This window comes from Siphateles boraxobius, unplaced genomic scaffold (assembly GCF_051911475.1).
Source record: "Siphateles boraxobius isolate OS27281-9 unplaced genomic scaffold, OSU_SipBor_1 26, whole genome shotgun sequence".
NCBI classification, from domain to species: domain Eukaryota; kingdom Metazoa; phylum Chordata; class Actinopteri; order Cypriniformes; family Leuciscidae; genus Siphateles; species Siphateles boraxobius.
Genome location: NW_027508876.1, coordinates 21,322,290 through 21,346,619, shown reverse-complemented (window position 1 = coordinate 21,346,619; position 24,330 = coordinate 21,322,290). Strand labels below are relative to the sequence as shown.

General features: G+C 40.0%; 1 protein-coding gene across 1 annotated transcript; it reads left to right on the top strand.

Moving 5' to 3' along the window:
- Positions 1 to 1,831: 1,831 nt before the first annotated feature.
- On the top strand, positions 1,832 to 22,761 carry plcxd2 (phosphatidylinositol-specific phospholipase C, X domain containing 2). Its single transcript, XM_077244856.1, has 4 exons — positions 1,832 to 2,082; positions 3,307 to 3,773; positions 19,933 to 20,174; positions 22,464 to 22,761. Exons 1-4 carry the CDS (start codon positions 1,983 to 1,985, stop codon positions 22,615 to 22,617), a joined length of 963 nt encoding a protein of 320 aa, XP_077100971.1. The 5' UTR covers positions 1,832 to 1,982; the 3' UTR covers positions 22,618 to 22,761.
- The last annotated feature ends 1,569 nt before the right edge of the window (positions 22,762 to 24,330 follow it).

Sequence of the window (24,330 nt, the reverse complement as noted above, 5' to 3'; positions counted from 1 at the left end):
GCTTTAGGGGAGTTTTCACACATTTAAAATGAACACGGACAGAAACAGTGCCGGCCCAGATTCGGCCCACATCTGAATGTGGATTCCAGTATGTTGCATCTGGGAAGTTTTCAGTCACATAATCATGTGACATAGCTTTTGTTTCCAATCTTAGTTTATATACATTTTCCCCCTTATATACCCTTATAAGAAAGGAACTGTCTGCACCTGAACTTTCAGCTTTCATAATAGTGGTGAACCAGTCGGTGAATTTGAACGAATCTTTTAAGTGAACTTCTGGTTCACTTGAAGGTGCTGTATGTAATTTTTTGACTGTACTAAAGCATAAAAAATAGCATATGTTTGCAAGTATTTAGGAAACATGCTAAGTTCACATGCACTTTTCACTGAAAAATAATGCTAGCCAGTTCTTCTACTTTGAAATACGTGTTCCGCGTCGGACTGTCTGTTTGTTTTGGTCTGTGAGATTCTTAAAATATTCGGAAAGTCGTTTCCCCCGCCCCCTCCTCTTCATTTGGATTGTTTTTTTCCCTGGCGTGGGCGTCACCTAAATACGCTCCGTCTCTGTAGGACAGTAGTAGGAGTTACCATAGGGGAGTTACTACATCAGCGAGGCCATAAACAGAGGGGCGTTTCACCGATCTACCTGATTTGCCCACGTCACAGTGAAGGTGGTTTAGAGGTGGGGTCGGGTAAAAAAGGGCATCATTTTCATTGCTTGAGTTATAAATACCCACCAGTTTGAAAACACCCACACATTTAGAAACGCCCACTTTTGTTCCGCAGAGACCCAATACTCCAATATTTGGAATTTGGACTGCAGTACCCACTTCAACCGCTAGCTGCCAATATTACATACTGCAACTTTAAAGGGATAGTTCAGCAAAACATGAAAATTCTGCCATTATTTACTCACTCTCAATTTGATTCAAACCTATATGAATTTCTTTTGCTGAACACAGAAGATATTTTGAAGAATGCTGGTAACCAAATATTTGTGGGGCACCATTGACTTGCATAGTATGGAAAATAATAGTAATATGGAAGTCAATGTGGCCCATCAACTGTTTGGTTAGGCTGAAATTCTTCAAAATCTTCTTTTGATTATAGAATTTAAAATTTTGGGTGAACTATCCTTTTAAGTTCTCCCTTTGAACTGCTGAAGGTTTTGGCTATTTGTTTATCTCTTAATCATTTACTGTAACTTAATAATGTCATATTCAACAGTGAAAGGAAAACATAGATTTGCTTATACGTTGCTATTATTCGGTCGACTTGGAGACCAATCTATTGAGTGATGCTTCAATGACGCACTTATTAGCCTACACTCACATCTAGTTGACTCCCGCATGGTGCAACATGTTACTTTCAGAAAGGGTGAGCTGATTTCAAATATTTGTTTGAAGTGAAGTGATTTCAAATATTTCAGTTACTTGGAAATCAAAACCACTACCTTGTGTGCTTTTAAACATTTAATTTCCGTGGTAGTACAATGACAAGTCTCCAATTTCAGCTCTTCACTGCAACAAATGCTGAAATGGATCACACTCATTGGTGGGGTCAGTAAGTCAAAAGTATCCATGCTCTTCAAACATTACAAGCTATATCCACTTGCAGTACTGGAGGTGAAGTGTCCCATCTGTTACCTGTCTAATGGGGAGAGAAAGAGAGAGCGGGGGTAATCAGCCCTGACCGAGACGTTTTAACGCCAGCAGGGAAGCAGGGAGGAGGATAAGGATTGTAATTCCAGTTTAAGAAGATTAACTTAGTAGACGAGCTCGCTTTCCATCTGCAGTTTGCCTCACATATTGATAATGAGTAAATCATTGTTATCTTGATTTAAATCGCCCGTTGATGCCGATTGACTGTAGCCTAATGATTTCACGAGGAGTAACAATGTTTGCTGGATTAGCTTGGTCTGAATCGTATTGAATTGGCATCGTGATCGTGCATGCTAGCGCTGAAAGGCTTTACTAGAGGAAATGAAGACACGACCCAAAGGCAGCACCTCCAACGCCGACTGGATGGGCTCCCTGTGCCCTGCCCTCACATCAATGCCCCTCAAGCACCTGGCGGTTCCTGGTGAGAGGACTTCTCTGACCTTTGACATTTAATTTAAAAACTAAAGTGAATTCCATTAAGTGCTATTTAATTCAGCGACGAATTCAAAAATTGGCCATTTTTCAAATAGATGTAAGCCTAAGAAACAAAAATAATTAAACACAGTGTACTTTATTTAGTTAAAATAGGGATTAAATGCAATTGTTTGGGTTTTCCTTGTTCCTATCAAAAGATACCAATTTAGTCTTGTCCAAAACCAGGAAAACCAGTCGACAGCAAGTCTTATCTGGTACCCGAAACTCTATTAACAGTCTTCTATCAGCCTGAGAGTTTGACTGAGAAAGCCAGGTAAGAGTAGAAGCAGGAGACAAAGTTATGATAATAAAAAGAGCAGAGTTTATAGAATAATCTTGCATGTGTTTCAATGCTCAAACATCAGACCAGTTCAAATCCAACAACTGTTATTATACCAAAGCACAAACAATGGAAAAATACTGCTTCTCAGCATCGTCCTGTGACGTTAAAAACCTTGAAATTGAGAAATCTTATCTATACCTCGAAAACGTAATTTCCCCTCTTGAACCACAAAAAAGATTAAGATAAGATAAAACAAAAATAACGTTGTTGGAACAAGGAAGTAAAATAATAGGTAATATAAATGGATAGTGAATAATATCAAATTATGAATAAATAATAAATTATGAATAAATAATAAATTATGAATAATATAAATCTTATAATAATATGAATAAATGATTATTAAATCATTATTATTGAAGCAAGATACACACACAGGTTGCTATTGAGAATCCGTAGATCCTTCACATTAATTGTTCATTTTAATAAAATATATAATTTAAATGTATACTTGATTTCTTTTTAATTTATGTTTTATTTATTTATATTCCCTTTCTTTTTATATGTATTATGTATTAATTGTAATAATAACATATTAAATAATGAAATATATTACACATTTTTGTTATTTTATATATTTTTTTAAGACTTAAAATCCCCTTTATTAAAAAAAAAAAAATGATGTCACAATGATATCATAATCCTTTCAGTGATGTGAATGTCTCCTTTTTTATTGTTTCCTTAGTGGACAGTCTTAATGGTCAAACCTGTTTCTGTGATTTATTTTAATAGTCAGCAATTGATTATTGAAGCTGTCACTGTTTTTTAAATGCATATTGAAATGTTTGAATTTGTATTATTGATTCTGCCTTTGTGTTCATGTTTTAGGGTCTCATGACTCCTTCAGCTTCTGGGTGGATGAGCACGCACCAGTCGGCCCAGACCAGAAAGCATATGTGAAGCACCTAGCTGGGATATTCCGCTTTCTTGCCAAGAAGGTGATGAAGAAGTGGTCCATGACTCAGAACCTCACCTTCAGGGAACAGCTCGAGGGAGGAATACGCTATTTCGACCTGCGTGTGTCAACCAAACCAGGAGAACCAGGCCACGAGATATACTTTATACATGGGCTGTTTGGACACAAAGTACGTGATGGCCTTAATGACATTAACCATTTTCTGAACGTGCACAAGAAAGAGGTTGTTTTTTTAGACTTTAATCATCATTATGCAATGAGCGAGGAGCATCATCAATACCTAATCAAGATGTTGAAGGACGTTTTTGGTCACAAGCTCTGCAAGCTTGACGTGGTGGAGGAGATCACTCTAAACTATCTGTGGGAGAACAGGTACCAGGTGAGCTAAGGACGCCACGTTGTGCGCATTAGACAAATCTGATGATAATAATGACGGTTTTACATAAAGACAAAAATTTTGAAATGTAATTTGACGAGAAGACAAAGCAGCAAAATCTTGTAATCTGATAATAACAGTACTCAATAGGGTAGTTGTAGCCTAATGTTTAAAGAGTCAGACTGGTAACCCGAAGGTTGTGGGTTCGATCCTCAATAGCAGGAAAATGTAAGTGAGGGAGTGAATGAATAGCAATCTCTTCCAACCTAAATACCCACAACTGAAGTGTCCTTAGTCCACCCAACCCCCACTGCTCCGGGTGTGAGTGACACTAATAAGAAGATGTTTACATTTTTTAACACTTTAATTAAAGATCTATGAAGAGATTAGGCGATCATTCATACTGAAACTGTCTACAATACTTGAAAAACAGCTGTCGAAAACTGGAAAACACCTTTCCTGTTACTGATTCAAATGCCAGCTCTGTCTCATGGCATCAAATAACCAACTTTTGATATTAATTCAGTCAGTTTATTGTTACATAAATGTGTGTTTGATCTGTAACAAGATGGACTGAAGACAGGATCATGTAAGGAACCTGGGTCAGGCTTTGGGGATATGTATTTTAAAATTAGTAATTTCACAATTAATAATTATTCATACGGTTTGACCCAGATAATCATACATGTTAAATCTCCCAAAAAAGGGATAATACGTTGCCAATCTGTATGAACGACTGAATACAACGGATTTATAATCAATCATCCCCCATATTGGCAAAAATAGATCAATTATATATATCAATAATCAAATCATAACGAATTATAATTCAACATTCCTATACAAATTGTCCAGAATATATAGGTTTCCAGGATAACTTCTAAGGGAATTAATTCGTCATCGAAAGAATCTGTTTGTCCAGCAAACTGATCATGCGATCTTCATCAACTCCTATAGAGAAGTTACCATTAAGGGACTCGCAGGAAAAGACAATCTTTCCGGCCGTGAAAGATAGTTTTCCTGTTTTGCAACAATACTATTTAAAGTATTCTACAATTTTAAAGCTTGTAGCTCTGGATCGTATACATTAAAGGGACTTGTATATGAGCGAAAAGAAAGAATCAATAAATGAATATAATGCATTTAATAAAGGCAAAGTTACGTATATAACAAACAATAAATGTATTTACAAACACAATAATGGCAATGACACCATGAAAGAGAATGCATCAATAAAGAGAGAGAGAGAATGAGAGAGAGAATGAGAGGGAGAGAGAGAGAGAGAGAATGAGAGAGAGAATGAGAGGGAGAGAGAGAGAGAGAGAATGAGAGGGAGAGAGAGAGAATGAGAGGGAGAGAGAGAGAGAGAGAATGAGAGAGAGAATGAGAGGGAGAGAGAGAGAGAGAGAGAGAGAGAGAGAGAGAATGAGAGGGAGAGAGAGAGAGAGAGAATGAGAGGGAGAGAGAGAGAGAGAGAATGAGAGAGAGAATGAGAGGGAGAGAGAGAGAGAGAGAGAGAGAGAGAGAGAGAGAGAGAGAGAGAGAGAGAGAGAGAGAGAGAGAGAGAGAGAGATCCGTAAGGATCACAGTTCTGCAAAATTCACCTGGACAAAACCCTCTGAGAGACCACAAGAAATCAACATCACCCTAAACGGGGGTAAACAAATCTTAATGCTATGAAAGCTTAGTAAACAAAATACTTGCACATCTATAGGTCTTTTGTGTGGCTGATATGAAGAAGGCGTGTGTGTCTCGATCCTGGGAGCGTCACGTGTTCACTCGTTCTTCCAGAGCGAGCCAAGCGCGGCGATTTTGAATGTCCGTTTGAGGTGAAGTTGCCGGTTGAAAATTCAGGCTAAGTTCATTTCACTCGTCGGTGGAAATGAACAAAGGAGAATTCGAAAATGGAAAATAAAAACTTAAAGAAACAAACAAACAAAGGAAAAGATCCCCGGAGGAGGATCAGGAGTTACAACATCTCTGTGAAGCTCGGTGTCTTGTTGTCTGTTAAACCTCTGGGTGCCATAAAATTGTCACCCGAATCGTCTATTGCAGACTGGCCGGAGCCTGATGCATAATTTGCCTCCATGAGTTTCAGAGGCTAAACGCTTTGTGATTTCAGAAGGAATGTGCATTTATATGTGTTCAGATGAACGACCTATGATTTAGCCAGATACCCTACAATCAATATCAACTTAGTTTAATAAAACAAAAAGACGGCGTGTAACTGTGGTAGATTTTTCCCCTACGCACCTGACTTAGGTTGAACCTGGTGTCCTTGACTCCTGAAAATATTATACTCAGTTGAGTTACCTCTGAACGCGAGTTGACACAATCTAACCCCGCCTAAGAGTCTCACAAAGAGTCGAATGACGTCTCGTCCCCTATCGAACACTATCACTTGGGAATAAGGTCTCTAGTGTATGGGATCAAATTCCCGCCAAATGTATTGCGGCCACGGATCAAAATATAATAAGCGTGAATCAAAAAATAACAAGCATGAATAAAAACTTTAAACACATTAAAAAATATTTTTCACAAAACTTTAAATTGTGTTCATGCTTTCTTTAAAATTATGTTTTCCTTGGTTTTATTACTCTGTACTTTGCGCTCTCTTTCATTTTCTGCTCATAATTTATTTTTTTGTACGCTTGTGCTATTTTTCTCTTCGCTCTTCTTTCCATGTTCTGCGCTTGCTCTTCCAAATGTTGCAGTTCGAGTTTCATGTAAATTAGGGCGGGCTTAAGCGTCACCATTGGTCCACTAGTTCTAGATTGACAGCTCCATCTCTAGCCAATCAATCGAAGAGGGGAGTTGACGTCACTCCAATGCGACTCGCGCTACTGATGCTCACTCGTACAGGGGAAGACAACAGTTTATTTTAAACTTTACAAGGACTTTTAAGCAGTAAAGCTATCTGAACTCTGGACATATACAAATTATTAAATTCCTCTTTTTTGAGGTAGCCTACATTTTAATGCGCACACTGGTAATTGGTGTTAAACAATACTTGGCTCATGATGTTAATATGCTAAGGCAGCTCTAAAACATCATGCCGTTTTGAAACACTACATTTCTTTGCAAAAATTAAGTTAAAAACGGCCATTTTACCCGTCTGAAGAATTTAGGACTTTGACCTTTCAACGCTAGTACACACATCCTACCTTTATATATATATATATATATATATATATATATATATATATATATATGTTATTTAGTTCCATTACAAACAAGGCATACAGTGCAAAAAGTACAAGACAAATACAAAGGCATTTGTGGTACAGTTCAGAGTATGTAAAACAAAGAACAACAACAACTAACATTTAAAATAAACCTGTAGCCTTTGTAAAAGGGAAAAAAACGCACAGCCTACCTGGTGATCCATTACAGTTAAATACGCCATCCTGAAATATTTTCTTAATTGTTGTTGTTAAGCGATCATATAGCCTAGGTAGCCTGGTAAATTAATTCTAGACTAGATGTACCATTTGACAAAAGATTAATGAAAATTATAGTGTACAGACAGGGCCGGAGTGGGATTTGTTTTCAGCCCTGGAGTTTCATACCTTAGACCGGCCCACTTTAGTTCCCGACCGACTATATTAAAATAATGTAATTAAACCCTCAGTATATAAGTCTGCAATAGTGCACTGTTCTGTACAGCCTTGTAATTCATTGTATTTTTCAAAAAATATAATTGTCTATTCAGTGCAATAGCCGTACATAAATACAAAGGTCCCAAACGTGATCTGGGTTCGGGGGCATATTATTTTTCCACTGTCATTGGCAAAGAACATGTATCTGTGTTAAATAGGAATCCATTGTAATAAAGTTATTCTCCTTCTGGGCATAGTATGCAATAGGCTATTGCTCTTCCTGCTCTCCTCTCTCATCTCCTTCTCTCATTCTTCTTCTCTCAGTCTCTTTATCTTGAGGTTACCTGTAAATCTCCCCTTCCCGAAGCTGAGCTTTGATTGATACAGTCTTTGCAAACTGATTATTTATTTCGGTCGTTTAAAACTTCTATCGTAAAACAGCTGTTTAGTTTAGTTCCACTTGCTAATCTCTTGAAGCGTCGCGTTGGGATTCGCGCGCGGCCACGGCTCGCGCTTCTGTTAACATAAATCCCGCTTGCTTTGATCGGTCATCTCAAACATTTTGCCATTGCCGACGAGCGGTGTTGAGTAGCTACTGAAGCAGCTCAGATTATGAGGTCGGTTATCGTCGCGATATGCGAATCATTGCAGCACCAAATTAGAGTATTAGGCAATTATTTCACAAAGTTCATTATACACTCAGAAAAATGACCGAGGTCCGGACCTCGGAGACCACAATGGTCGGTACGGCTCTGAGGCTATTTGGCCGCTTGAGTTTCTAGAGATGTTTTATTATTCTGGCCTTTTCAGCGCCGCCTTTGCGCCTATTATCCATGTTTTGCATCTCTTATTCTTTGTTCGCACATCTCTAACAACTGACTTTTTTTTGTGGGGCTGCGAGAAAATTATAATAAAAAAATAGTGGTGCTGCGCTGAGACTGGAGCATTCAACCCAGTGCCATGACAACACCGGCCCTCCTGGGCAATAAAACAGACCGGCCCACCAGGAATTCTCCCGGTGCTCCCGATTAGCCAATCCGGGCCTGTGTACAGAGGAGATTACAGAAACCAGGTGGATTTGATATGCAGTGATTTATTATAGTTATTGTGTTCATTTACATAGCTACATAATTGCATATTACTTTAGGATTAATGTTTTAAATATAGCTTCAATTTTTAATACAGCAACATGAAAATTATTGAAAAGATCAGGGATAGGTAACGTCGTTTCTGGAGTGCCGCTGTCCTGCAAAGTTTAGCGTCAACTCCGATAAAAACCTAGCTAGCAGTATTAATAATCCTAAAGAGGATGATTAGCTGGTTCAGGTGTGTTTGATTAGGGTTGGAGGAGCTAAACTCTGCACCCAGGAGGACCGACATCGCCCTTCCATGTCATAGATTAAATATGAAAGTAAAACAGCCAGTGGGTGGTGGCAAGTTATACTGTCTTTATGAGTGAGTCATTCAAACTTCTCGTTCAAATCAGGAATTCTTTAATGAAACACTGTTGTGTGGCTCGCAGGAGATCGACGCTCACAGTGCAAGGTCCAGAAGTAAGGCCAGGGCATTAAAGGTGAATATGATGGATCGTCAGACAGGCACAATTGTTAACTGACGACACAACATGTCGTCGTCGTTAGGGTGACGAATTTAACGATAACGGATCGCCAGGTAGACGTAACAGATCGAGATGCAGGCACACATACAGTTTAACGGTGTCCTGCCACGGAAAGATTTTTGCCAGCTGAGCTGATGGTTATCTTCACCTGTAGCTACGAGAGAACATCAGTAGCGGGAGTCGCATTGGAGTGACGTCAACTCCCCTCTTCGTTTGATTGGCTAGAGGAGGAGCTGTCAATCTAGAACTAGTGGACCAATGGTGACGCTTAAGCCCGCCCTAATTTACATGAAACTCGAACTGCAACATTTGGAAGAGCAAGCGCAGAACATGGAAAGAAGAGCGAAGAGAAAAACAGCACAAGCGTACAAAAAAATTAATTATGAGCAGAAAATGAAAGAGAGCGCAAAGTACAGAGTAATAAAAACCAAGGAAAACATAATTTTAAAGAAAGCATGAACACAAGTTTAAGTTTTGTAAAAAATATTTTTTAATGTGTTTAAAGTTTTTTTTCATGCTTGTTATTTTTTGATCCGTGGACGCAATACATTTGGCGGGAATTTGATCCCATACTAGTGTTCCTAACACGCTCCACACTATCACTTGGTAGTAAGGTCTCTAGTGTTTCGCTAAATAACTTGTTCAATTAACTAGCTTACTTCAGAGTGCGAAATACCCCACCATAATTGGGGGGTACTGCCCCTTCACTTCTTATATGACCATCACGGTCCACTACCATATCAATCCCCACCGTGATCGCCAAGTGCAACATGTGTTGTGCAACACACATACAAGGTCTAAACATGCGACAAACTGATAATCAGTAGGCTACAGAATATCTCATTGTTATTATATATCCAGAAAAGAACTGTTTTGATCAACTCCCATAAGTTAGAAGTTAAGTGCACTGAAATACCATTCTAATTACTAGTAAAAGTAATACCTTTTCAAGAAGCCTATTGCCTATTTCATGAAATATTGATTTGGTTTATTTTTAGATTTCATAAGACCTGGAGGTAAGACCCAACCCTCTCATATACTGTATAAACAGAAACCAATTTTCCATTGTAGTCTATGGTAGTCAGTGTCAAATCAACACAATCTTTAATGTGATTAAGGAGCATACTATGAAAAACCATACTACCACCTGGGGTGGCAAAGGGGTGGCATGAGGTTTCAGGAAGGGGGCCATGGACATTATTCATAATTTAAAATGCTACGGTTTTCATTGAATGTGTTTTGTTCTCTACACTACATCACACGGAGTGGGAGTCAAATCAGAGATGTAGCTGGGTTTTTGGATGGTGAGGGTCTTAATTTGTGAATTGTGGACCCTTTCTCTGTGTAATCACTATCAACAGTCTGTGTAGTCTATAATTAAATTGTACTTTGTGAAAAAGCAATTCTTGGGGTTTGCACCCCAGGAGATTTAAAAAAAAAAAAAGACCCCTCAAATGATGTCTTCTAGTGAGTTTTGAGGAAATATGAACAGATTTAGTCATAGGACAAACACACACACAGTTCGATCGCGCCCGCGCCTCTCTCTCTCTCTCTCTCTCACACACACACACACACACACACAGTTCGATCGCGCCCGCGCCTCTCTCTCTCTCTCTCTCTCTCTCTCTCTCTCTCTCTCTCTCTCTCTCTCACACACACACACACACACACACACACACACAGTTCGATCGCGCCCGCGCCTCTCTCTCTCTCTTTGTCTCACACACACACACACACACACACACACACACAGTTCGATCGCGCCCAAGCCTCTAATACACTAACAATGTTGTTTGTAGATCCGCCCCTGATTTTACCTCACCACAATGTAAAGCTTGATTTAAATTGAGAATTATCTTGCTACCTAACCTTGGTAAATAAGGTCCACTTAAATAGCCTCAATGGGTAAGTAGCAGGTAAGTAGCCGGTAATTCAATGTATGAAGACGTGACATGAGCAATGAAAGAACAAAGCACGTTAATAAATGAAGGTTATAAAATCAACAAGCTAGACGTCAGCTAGCAACTTACATTTATCCATGCACGTCAGCAGCAAACCGTTCTCTATCTCCGTTGCTTCTAGCCACGGTGGTTAAAAATGGTACGGTCCACAATAGGGGTGTCTGAAATCGCTTTACATTAAAATGTTCCTACAGTGAAAATATGAGTTGACTTGTAGCCTATTGTAACTCGAATTATATTTTTTCACAATATCAGAAATATTATCTGACCCCCCCCAAAACTGATATTTCTGTCCCTTTGGGAGGTACTTGGTCTTCATTGGGGGGTATAGTACCCCCCAGTACCCCCTGTAATTCGAACTATGGCTTACTTCCTGCGCAGGGATAATCGACAAAGAAATTTCAGCAAATGTCCTTTAAATGCTTTAATCACGGCCGGGGGAGTACTTGAGTAGTTCTCAGTGCATCTCTCCCAAGAAGAAGCTTTAAGCAAGGCCGGAGGATCTCAGACACATTCCATTGTGAATCCCACCAGTTAACACAGATACAACAGTTTTTATAGAATAGGGAGGTAAAATTATATGAATTTGATTGGTTCTTCATATGCAAACGTTTCTGTTACCAGGTAGGAGCAAATTCTTTTTTTGTTTGGTAACTAATAACAAGGTTTCAAGTTTAGACATCTGTCTAGGTTCATTTCCCATATTTGTTATTTATACACTCAACAGGGGTATGGCAACATAGGCCAACAACTAGGGGTGGGCGGATCGATCCTGAAGTATCGATACTTTCGATACTGACGTGGTATCGAAAAGGATCGATCCTCACATAAAAATATCGATCCAAATGTGTTTTTTTTACCAGTAATTTTTATTAATTTAGAACGCAATTCAGTGCGTAAAAAAAGCTTCTAAGTTTAAATATAAGCGAATGTTAGCGAATAATTGTGTAGGGTAGAACTATTTCTCCTAGTCTCCTAGTCAAAGAAGCCTTGCTTAGATGACAGAGAAACAATCGGGAGTTATTTCGCAATAAACAAATTAAAAGTTTACATAACGGTTTTTAGTTTGGTAAAAGTCACTGACTAATTACAGGCGAGTTGAGAGCACAAATCACAAAATATTTAGTGGTAATGAAAACGTATTCAGATTTAGCATATTAATGATGCATTCACCTCATAAATCATGACACACTGCTCTAGCACAGGAAAGTGCATGTAAGTTCAAGTGCATGCTTTTAAAATAAAAAGTATTGGTATCGGTATCGATATCAGCAATACTGGCCCTGTATTTACTTGGTATCGGATTGATACCGAATTTTACAGTATCGCCCACCCCTCTCAACAACATTTAAAAACACAGAGCATTTTAATACATGGTGTTTCAAAGTGTTAATATGTTAGATAAGGTTAGATGTTAGAAACATGGTTAGTAATATTCAATTAAATTTGATTAATATTCAGTTTAAAATTTCCACCACAGTTACACAAATAATACCAGACAACTGAACTGAATGAAAAGGAGGATCTTAAATACACGGTGGTGATAAAACAATGACAAACAGCTGTGATGATAAATGAGTGTCCATGATAACTTACGATGACAAGGAACAATGGAACACGTGATGAAAACCAACTGAAAGTCCATGAAAACAAGCTAACTCAGCAGAACTGTGACAATCTGTATCTGCACCAACTATAATTCAATTTAATTCACATTAATTTGTATAGCGCTTTTCACAATACACATTGTTTCAAAGCAGCTTTACAGAAAATGCATGTGTCTACATTACAATTTAGAGTGATCTGTTGTCAGAGGTAACTTTTTAAGTTATGCATTTAAGAAATGTAAATAAACAAATCACACAGTTAAATTAATTTCATTAACTTTACACTTTAACATTAAAAATTACGGTGGCCGAGAGAGCTCAACCTGCTGCAACCTAAAGAAGATGCATGCAAATAGAAAAAAACACCACCAAATTAAAAAAAACAGTTTTCAGCTGTTTCACTGAAGCTTCATCAGTTTCACAACACACGTGCTCCAAATACTCACAACACAAGCAAATACAGAAACGCGCTGAAAAAGTTCACCACACAACCAAATACAGAAACTCGCTGCAAGTAACACAGACCACAACGGAAATGTTTCCGGGGAACCAAATAAGTGCGAACCCGGCTGGGACGTGCTCACATAGACCCCTTTTCAGTTGGTAAACATGGTGACGTTTTTCTGTGGGCGGAGCTTAGGTGGTTGCAGAACGATCCCTCTGGCCGCTTCCCTAACGTTAGTTTGCAAGTTTTGTTAGCTTGTTTTTTAACAATGACTGGAGAAAATCTGATTTTATCTTAATGTGCAAGGTCACTCACTGTCCAGGACCACGATTGTTATTTGCAAAAGTTAATTTTAACAGACGGAACCAGATTGGCTGACCCGTACACGCTCAGGCAATGGATGGACGATCTGACAGGATTAACGTTAACGCTAGGCTCAGTCCTACACCTATCCGATAGAGAAACCGAGCGTAAAGACATACTGGGGTCATATAAATCTTTAGATGCCTATAACTATGTGATGAATGGTCATGTACAAGACTTGTGTGGTACGATCCGCAGTTCTGCCTAGCCAGCACCAAGAAGACGTCAATGTAAAGAGTGACATTACGGTGAAATTTTAATAATGTGAATATTTTCTAGAAATAAAAATTCCAGATATACAGCATATTCATTTTTCATTGATTCTTGCATCCAACAACACAACAAGATGACATTTAATAATAATAATAGTAATTTAAGCTCCTTATTATGTAGCCGAAACTGTGCTGGTTTGTATTAGCCGCCTGCAGTTTTCCCTTTGTTTTGCCTCCAGCTAGCGCCGTGAAGTAATTGTGACGTCGGCTCGAAATTGGTCTATAAATACGAAGCTATAATTCATGTAGGTGATTTTGAAGTAATATTTTATGTCGGTATACAATAGGTACATACTGTTAAAACTAATCTTGGTATTGATATATAGAACAATGGCAAGGAAAACTAACTTTATCGCGCTCCGAGAGTCCTCTAACGTTAGTGGTCGGGAGCATATCCGTTGTGTTGCAGCTTTATTTCGTTGTGTTGTACATTTTCCGTTGTGTTGTGGCTTATTTCCGCTGTGTTGTTGCTCATTTCTGTTGTGTTGTACATTTTCCGTTGTGTTGTGGCTCATTTCCGTTGTGTTGTGGATTCATTTCGTTGTGTTGTGTCTTCATTTCGTTGTGTTGTGAACTTATGTTTGCTTTTTAAATTTCGTTGTGTTGTGCACTACTGGGCCACCGTACTGGATCCATAAAGGCTATTCCAGAGTTTAAGAGCCAAATGTGAAAATGCTCTCCCTCCTTTAGTGGACTTAGATATTCTAGGTAACTTTATAGCAAAAGCCCAGAGGTTTGTGACCTTAAAGAGCATGATGGATTGTAGGGCGATAGAAGATCAGTTAAATACACAGGAGCTAAACCATTTAGGGCCTTATAGGTCAATAGCAATACTTTGTAATTGATATGGAACTTAATAGGTAACCAGTGTAGAGATGATAAGATTGGTGTTATATGATCATTATTTTGGACTAATTGTAGCTTGTTTATTGTGGATGAAGGACAACCAGCTATTAATGCATTATTAATCTAGTCTAGAGGTCATGAATGCATGAACTAATGACTATGGAAATGAGGGGAAATTGTGTGGGTTTGCATTTGACTGTTATACTAAACTTTTGTTAGCAACTTGTGTGTGAACTAGTGCTGACGTGCTGACTCTGTGTGTCTGTGGTGTGCTGCACCAAAGGGTCAGCTATTCCTGCTGTGCACTGATCCTAGTCACTGTCAGATTAACGTCTCACTTCCACTCTGATGGAGGAAGACAGGTGTAGAAATGGCAAACACTGGACACTCACATCCCCTGCAAGCACTATGCTCTTTGTGAACAGCTTCAGATTAGCAGATTCTCATGTTAGTCTTTATGGACATACAGTTACTGATTCTGATTCTGCTAGTAACAGAAAAGGTGGTGAACCAAGATCTTAAATGTTCTGGCAGAGTTGCTGGTTACATATGTTCAGGTATGTTTTTTAAATCTTCTTGAAAATGTGAGGGGTGTTTGCCTGTGCAGTAGTAACAGTTCCATGAATGAAGGAAGTGGTTCTTAACCAGGGAGCCTCAGGAAACGTACTCGGTTACTTACGTAACCTCAGTTCTCTCTAGAAGAGGGAACGAGTATTGCGTAAGCTAACTTACGCTACGGGAAAAGTCATCTTTTCTCAAGATATTGAAGCCAAAAATTATCCTTAATTTTGCATTTATTGTCAACGCAGTGCAGCAGCCAGCAGACCTAGAGCAGGCAATCTTGCGTGCTCATTGGCTGCCTTGCGGCAACTGCTGCAGCCTACCACTGAGCCTCGCGCGTGACGTCACACCCAATGGGGGTGGCTTAGCGTATAGAAGCCAGGCTCGGAGGCTGCGTCACTGGTTTCATCAACTGAAGCAAAAATCGCTTGTGGCGTCTGCACGGTCGGGTTACGCAATACTCGTTCCCTCTTCTAGAGAGAACCGAGGTTACGTAAGTAACCGAGTACGTTCTCTTACGAGAGGTTCTCTAGTATTGCGTAAGCTAGCTTACGCTACGGGAACTCCACTTCATGAGTCCCAGGGATTCTCGGGGAACATGTATAAGTGGGAAACAGTTGGCCAGCAATGCGGGCCAGCACATGCTATAAGCACATACAGGGTATACAGAGCGGCGTCGCCGGTCCATATAACTATTCACCATATAGTGCAGCTCAACCAGGAGAGCTAACGTCGCATGAGAGTAGTCTGCGCATGATAATCTGGGCAGGACAAACACACCGCTCACACTGACAGAAGTCTAGCCTGCAAGGCGGGAACTTCCAGGTTATAAAACCTAGCAAATGTGGACGGAGAGGCCCAGCCTGCCGCCTCACAAATGTCTTTAATGGAAATTCCGCTGGACCAAGCCCACGACGAGGCCACACTTCTGGTGGAATGCGCCCTGATGCCCAAGGGGCATTGCAGACCTTTAGACTCATAAGCAGATGTGATAGCTTCACTATCCATCTGGACAGGCTCTGTTTCGAGGCGGCGAGAGCGCTTAATGTAAGCCCTCAGCACCCTGACGGGGCAGAGGAGATTAACATCACCCTCACTATCGGATGCTGGCAGAGCCGAAAGAGAAATGACCTGCGCTCTGAAGGGGGTGCCCAACACTTTAGGGACATAACCATGTCACGGCTTAAGGATGACTTAGAGTCATTTGGCGCGAACTCAAGACACGCGGCGCTAACAGATAGCGCGTGTAAATCCCCCACACGTTTAACTGATGACAGAGCTTTCAGAAAACCGGTTTTGAGCGAGAGGTACTTTAGGTCCACGGAGTTTAACGGTTCAAATGGGAATGCTTTCAGGGCCTCTAGGAACAATGAAAGATCAAAAAGCGTTCACAAAGCTTTGTCAAAAGTGTCTTTTGACGCAAACAGGTCGACTTTCGCTTTGTCGAAAAGGCACCACAGTAACTGGACTGTCTGGGGTGCAGGGACCATTCCCCTGGGGGAACATGGTTCCTGGGCAGTTTGTCTGGACCGTCGTTCAAGTGGCCTGGCACATTCGCAGCTCTCAGCGAGCGCAGGTGGAACTGAGACCATACAAGAAGGCGTTCCGTCAGATGGCAGAGGCTTCTGGATCTGACACCGCCCTGACGGTTTATGTAGGACACCACAGACATGTTGTGTGAGCGGACTAGCACATGGTGGTCCTGTATGAACGGGAGGAAGCGTTTGAGCGTGTTCTCGACCGCTATCATTTCCAGACGGTTTATGTGGAAGCGTCTCTCCTGGTCTGACCACAGGCCAAAGACCGGTCGGCCCTCAAAGACGGCGCCCCAACCTAAGTTGGAGGCGTCCGTAGAGATGACCTTTCGGTGTGAGACAGCCCCTATTGTCACTCCCCGCTGGTACCAGTCGGCTGCTAACCAGGGCTGCAGAGCCAAAACGCAGCTCTTAGTCACTCTGATTCGTCTGTAGCCTGAAACCCAAGCCTGGTGAGGCACATGGGTGTTCAACCAGCGTTGTAGCGGGCGCATGCGCAGCTTGCCCCTTCTCGGCGGCGCCGTCCACTTGGGAGAGCGCCGAGGAGATATATGAGTGGAGCCTCTCGGAGAATGGTGCGTTCCACGACTTTGAAAGCTCGGCATGAAGCTCTGGCAGAAATGGCGCAGATCTGGAAACGGGCGGGGGGCGGCGGCTGTGGAGGAAGCAGCCGTCGAGCCTATTGGGCGCGGGCTCCTTAGGCGGTGACCAATCCAGGCCGAGTTGGTCGACTGCCTTCGAAAGGAGGCGCATGAGCTCGGCGTTCACGCCAGCCCGAGTCCTGCTGGATTCCTGGATCAAGGAGGAGGCGGAGTGATGGGAACTCGGCCACTCCTCGCTATCCGATGCCAGGATAGAACAGCTGTCACCTGGGTACGCTCCTTCAGCTTCGTCCCATGAGGCGGCGGCAGTGAGGGCCGAAGCCGGCAGCTGCGCGTCCGGGAGGGGCGGAGAAGGAGAGAGTGAGGCTGGCGGGACAGGCTCCGGCATCCTCTGCGCACAGCGCTTCTTCTTGCACGGTCCAGAGGGCGGAGTGACAGCGTCCAGGGTTAAGCCTTCGAGTCGAGCCCGCAGGGTTGACAACGGAAGCGCATCACAGTGGTCTGGGCCCAGGCAGAGAGCGTAAATCACATGGCGGTCTCCTGCGCTGAGCGGGGCTCTGCACGAGCCGCAGGAAAGGCGAGGCATTTTGACAAAAACGCTCGCGCTCTTTTTAGTGAGAGAGAGTTGTGTCGCAGCGGCAAACAGTCACAGAAGGCAGGCACAAAAAGGATACTCAACGCCGGATGGCGTAGCAGGCACGGAGGGTCGCTAGTTTTCAACGGCAGACGCTTTCTCTCAAGATCCAGCGATGCGGAGAGCTTCACTGAAGATGATGAAAATCAGTGACGCAGCATCCGAGCCTGGCTTTTATAAGCTAAGCCACCCCCATTTTGGCGGGCTGTGATGCGTGGAGGGCGCGACGTCACGCGGTAGGCTGCAGCAGTTGCCGCACGGCAGCCAATGAGCACGCAAGATTGGCTGCTCTAGGTCTGCTGGCTGCTGCACTGCGTTGACAATAAATGCAAAATTAGGGATGATTTTTGGCTTCAATATCTCGAGAAAAGATGACTTTACCCGTAGCGTAAGCTAGCTTACGCAATACGAGAGAACCTCTCGTAAGAGAACTTCCAAACTTCTTCAAGATAACTTGAAAATATATAGTTGAAAAACAAGCATTAGAATAAGCCAATATCTAAAAACCAAGATATTTCTTATTTTAATTCATCCTCTAATTAAATTTTATTTCGAAGAACCCAGAATCCCACAGTCCTGAAAAACTATAAAATATAAGGAAGCCTTCTGTTTGACGTAATTCTGTTTGTACGCGTACGCGAGGGTCCGCAAATTGTCATTTGTCACCATAGAATAGTACGCTCAACACTCGATTTTTGTAACTGCGGTCGCACATGCACACTGAATTTGGCTCAGACCATTGATTCACAGTAGAAAATTAAACTAAAGAGACAGAACAACAACAACAACAAAATACCAGAGACTGCAAACATAACAGACACTCGCATTGATAAGCACATGTGTGAGGTGGTTATGAGAAAGACGAAACTTTAGTTCAAAAGAATACAAAGACATTTGTATTGGTCATAACTTCTGGAGAAAAATAGTGCAGACACTGGACAAAGATGAACCTTTCTAGTGCGCATCTGTCGACCGCCTTTGTTAGCACATGCTATCAAATGGTGACTGCACCAAAAGTCATATACTCTCTTGAGTAGGTACTTATTTTGAATTAGTAATTACTTCACGACAGCTAAAAAGTATGTTCTATATAGTATGAATGTAATCCTGACACACTACATTCGCCATGCTGTCATTATCATGTGACCTACCAGCGTCAGTTGCGTCGCTTCACCTCTATTCATAAATCCTCTCCCGTGGCCTCATGGGATAGTAAAGTGTCCATTGTATACACACTTCAGAATCTCATCGGATGAAGTAGGTCATCCGGGTACTCTTTTATGAGTACTGTGAATACTTCTTTTGTCACATACTGTTTTTCGCCTACTATATAGTAGGGAAGTATGCGATTTCGGATGCAGCCGTGTCTTTAGTGTATTTAGCTGTGTCTCATTTCGAAAGCTGCGTCCTCCGGAGGTTGCATTTCTCCGCCATATACGTCATAGTCTCATTTAGGAAAATAAAATCTTAGAACTTCATGGTTATTTTTATAACGATTATAAATTTTTTATTTAAAATATTTTATCGGGCTGAAAAAGGCATAACAATTTTTTTTTTATAATCTTTAGTCCTTATCCAGTAAATCATACAAAACTGGAAAAGTCATGGAGCCATCGGATAATGTTGTGGACAATAAAAAAGGTTAAGAAACACTGGTCTATAGGATTTTCGTGGATGGTTTCTATATGATTGAGGAGTTTTTTTGAGGGGTTTTACCAAGTGGTTTCTAGGGTGTTTTGGGTGTTTACTAAGTGCTGACTTGCTAGAACCCACCATCAAGTCTCTTACTTTGGTCCCTATATAAGGCTTAAGTCCCTACTTCAATATAAGTCTATGAGATTTTTTTGGTCCGTTTTTATTATCCAAGAGCAACAGCACACCACTCCTTGATAATTCAGATAATTCGATAATTCATGACTTGTGGAAACGGCATGAGATATGCACCAAGGTTTAATACTTTAATACAGATTGTTCACTAAGTTCAAATATGAGCCGTAGCAAGCCTTTTGGAAGCACCACTAATATAAAATTAGCATTATCATCATTAGAGCCCATCATGTTATTTTGACTAGAGAATAATGGCTCTTTCAGTTTCTCAAGTTTGTGTTTGGTTTCACAGGTCCTAGTGTTCTATCATCATCCATCTGCTGAGGGCTGCCCTGTGATGTGGCCTGGTAGTAAAATCCCCGCTCCCTGGGCCAATACCACAGACACTACCAAGCTCATCCAGTTCCTGGAGACCACGCTGTGTGAACGAGCCAAACACGGCAGCTTCCATGTATCTCAGGCCATTTTAACCCCACGTGTCAAGACCATTGCCAGGGGGCTGGTGCGGGGGCTAAGAAACTACCTGGTGGAGAGGTGAGTTTTGAGGTTGAGGAAAATTTTTTCAATTAAGCTGAATTATTTAGGGTGTTCACACTTTTAGTTTGGTTCTCTTGGTTCTTTTGGTCTGGACCAAAACAGAAAATAATATATTTAGTCCTGGTTCGCTTAGTGTTCACACTGTCATTTTTTAGGTCGAACCTAAAGATAAATATATATATATATATATATATATATATATATATATATATATATATATTTTGCGACAGAACTTAACGAACATCTAAAACAATGCTGTGTCCTGGGCTAAATGCACTCGTTGTATGTGCATATGTATGATGGTATTTTGACCAGCTGAGAACTTGAGTTTATAAAATGTGTAAAGGAGTCAAAACCGTGCGAGGAATTCCTCCGTTGCACACAAAAGAAAATATCTGCAGCAAGGAAACAGCGTTTCTGATGCCGAACTGTAGGCTTAATGGGCAACGTAGCTTCTATGACGAAAAAAAACCCCCAGGTATGCTTCAGCATTTTGTCCTTTTTAGGCTCACATCTTGTAACATCACGTCCTGTCTTTGGTTCTTTAGGTGTCTTTGGTCCGTGTCATGTTCATATTTAAATCGAGTTTGTTTATTCAAATGAACCGAGCAATCGCACCAGGGTTCGTTTTAATCGAACCAAACATGTCAAGTGTGAACATACCCTAAAATAACTCGAACTAAATAAACTAAAACTTAATAAAAACCCTATATATTTCAAACATGTTTAAAAACAAAAACTAATAAAAATGACAGAAACGCACAACAAAATTACTAAAACCAAAAATTATAATTGTATATCTATGACACACACACACACACACACACACACACACACACACACACACACACACACACACACACACACACACACACACACACACACACACACACACACACACATATTGGAATAAACTATAAATGTTGGAATGATTTTCAAATGATCCACTAGGTGGCAGCCCCATATTTGGTAAATGTCAGGAGGACCAGAGTGAGGAACCCTTCTGAGCACAAACATAACCTGTCTTCACATTGAGGGGGTCCGCTAAGGTCCCAGCCCACTTTTTTTTAACACAGGCTGAAAGGGCCCCCCATAAAAAATTCCAAGGCCCCTTGAAATGTAGGGCTGGCTTTTGATCAATGCATAATATTTGCATACAGTACATATAGTATTCAGACCACATTTTGTATACTATTTTGAATATACCCTACATGAACTTAGGCTGTCTGACTTAATATGACATAGTGGCACATATACTGACCAACACAGAAATATGGAGCCTCGTACTATGTCTTAGCGGACATCCTAGTGAGACAGCCGTCTCGGAGGAAGCTGTTTAAATCTGCCTGAGTGTGGATGTTGGATTGTTTATTATTCCAGGAAAAACACAGCCTGAGCTTCCCATTTCCTGGTTTTGTCTTGGCTACTGCTGTAGATGGCTGTGGTGCTTGGGAAGTTTAATTTGAGTCTGAGCTGACCTGAAGTAGAACTAACTCTGTGATTGCTAAAACTACTTCAGCTACTTCCCTGTAGACGAGTGTGGTTTTATCATGTTGATTAAACATGCATGTGTATTTATGCAAATCTATACACATACAACCTTGAAAGTGTTTTGAAAAAAGTCTCTAATGCTTACCAGGGCTGAATTTATTTGATAAAAAATGCAGTAAGAACGGTAATATTGTGAAATATTTTTACAATTTAAAAGAACTGTTCTCTATATAATATATTTTCGTAATATATTTTCAAATATAATTTATGATGGCAAAGCTGAATTTTCAGCATAATTACTTCATTCTTAGGTCGCATGATCCTTCTAATATTCTGATTTGGTCCTCAAGAAACATTTTTATTTATTATTATCAATGTTGAAAACAGTTGTGCTGCTTTGTGGAAACTGTAGATAAACATTTTAAATGAATTCTTTGATTAAGAAAGTTCAAAAGAACAGCATTTATTTGAAAGAGAAATATATTGTAATATTATAAATGTCTTATAAATGTAAAATTATAAATGTCACCTTTTATCAATTAAATGCATTCTCGCTGGATAAAAAGTATTCATTTCTTTCAACAACAACAACAAAATCTTCCGGACTCCTAACTTTTGAAAGGTAGTGTACATACAATTTTCAGTCTTTCATTGAAGAGATAAAGTGGAAAATGAGTGTAAATGCAGGCTTGATTTGTGTATGAGCACTATAAATCAGCATGCTATTAGAATATGCATTATTCAATGCATCCTACCCGTCTGTTCTTACATGCACTTCTGTTGTTTCTTTCACAGGAACCTTCCAACCATAATGACATGGGTTGGGGCACAAAAGCCAGGCATAGATGGGGTCAATATCATCACTTCAGACTTCGTAGAACTTGTGGACTTCGCAAACACTGTCATTAGTTTAAATAACCTCCTGCTTCAAGATCGGTCAGGCACATGACTTTTTATTTGAGCACCGCAAAGACTGAAGTTGTGCTGACCACGAAGAACTGGGATCACATGGATGTCACTGCATGTGATTATCAAGAGGCGACGGATACCAAATAAACGCTAAACTGGCCATTTTTTGTATTTCATTCAACAGAGCTTTAAGTGCCATTAGTCTGATAATTTTACCGCAACAGCACTTTCACGTACTTTATTCATTGAAAAAAAAAGTGTAATTATGATTCATATTTTAGAATGCATTTTAATAAATATTAAATGTTTATTCTGTCATATAAAAATATATGAAATCACAATATCAGGGCAAGAAGAAGCAGGCTTATTGAGTTTTATGTTGCATCATGAAAAAGAAAGTATCCTGTGTTCTGTATGATCTCAGCACTTAGAGTGGTTTAACAGTGAAGATGTGGACCATGGTCACGACAGGAACCACTTTTCTTTTACAGCTGGTGAAGAACATAAAGAGTTTTTATACATACATAATGATAATTATGTACATAATGATAATTATGTACATAATGATAAAGAGTTTTTGTATTTTCTGTTGCCTCGATTTTCTCAGAAATTTGGCACTTTAAATATGTCTATGATGAATAACAATTTAGAATTTAATTAATACATCATTATTTTTTCTCATTAAAGTTATGAAAATGTGGGGGGGGGGGGGTTTACCAATAAATTCATTTTTTTATAATTGCCAAGATATGCTTAGAAATTTGTCAATATAACAAATACTGCAATAATGGATAATAATTTTATTAATATATCATTGTTTTTTCTCATTAAAGTTGTGAAAAAATAGCATTTTACCAATAAATAGATTCAGTAACTTCTTATTGTTACAAAAATTTAATTTATAATTTGCCTTGATTTTTCTCTGAAATTTGGCACTATAATAAATACTGACATGACGGATAATCATTTATAATTTAATTTCTCATTAAAGTAATGGGGGGGGGGGGGGGGTAACCAATAAATAACCTTTTATTGGAACAAAAATGTATTTATAATTTTAAATTTAAAAAAAATTCCCATGGTGACTTTATAAATATAAAAATACTTTTTTGATTTTAGTGTGAAAAAGCATGACAGTCTTTGTGAGATTGACCCAATAAGCCCTTTAAATGATATGCTGAAAATCTTCTCTTTTTTTATGAGTATTAGGTGTAATCATCTTAAGTTAATCTCAGTTTTTTTTTTTTTTTTTTGCTCTTCAGTATTTAAAAAACTGTTCCTACCAGTATTCACAGAAACGATGTGACCGGCTCCACATAAATGGGCCCTGCAGCCTGGGTTCTTCCACACCTGCGCTTCCCTGTGACCATGTCCACATTCCAGTGACATCAGATAATGATCAGGACCATGTGAACGAGTCCACACAGAGCATTTCAATCCAATGAAGGAACAATTATGTGCTTAAAGCATGGAGGTATTTAGGAAGAGAGAAAGAGACAGATCTAATCAGCACAGCTGCTCTCGTTCTCTTTGGCTTTAAAATCAGTTTTTGTTCGCCGCCGTTCTCGCAAAGGGAATGTTTCCCCTTGACTTTTTTAGTTTGGATATTCATAATGAATTTTACCTGAAAAAATGCAGTCCAGTTTTGAATCAAAAGACATGGTCCAAACATCTACAAGTGCAAATAAATGTATTTACTTCTTTGTAATTTCATCACAAATTATATTATCAACGTAACAATCATTAGAGTTAC

What these genes read in the sequence shown, in the direction of transcription:
- plcxd2 (XM_077244856.1), top strand. Translation starts at nt 1,983, where the DNA reads ATGAAGACACGACCCAAAGGCAGCACCTCCAACGCCGACTGGATGGGC. An exon ending in TGTGGGAGAACAGGTACCAG is followed by an intron (nt 3,774 to 19,932) that starts GTGAGCTAAGGA and finishes TTGGTTTCACAG; the next exon opens with GTCCTAGTGTTCTATCATCA. An exon ending in AGAAACTACCTGGTGGAGAG is followed by an intron (nt 20,175 to 22,463) that starts GTGAGTTTTGAG and finishes TTTCTTTCACAG; the next exon opens with GAACCTTCCAACCATAATGA.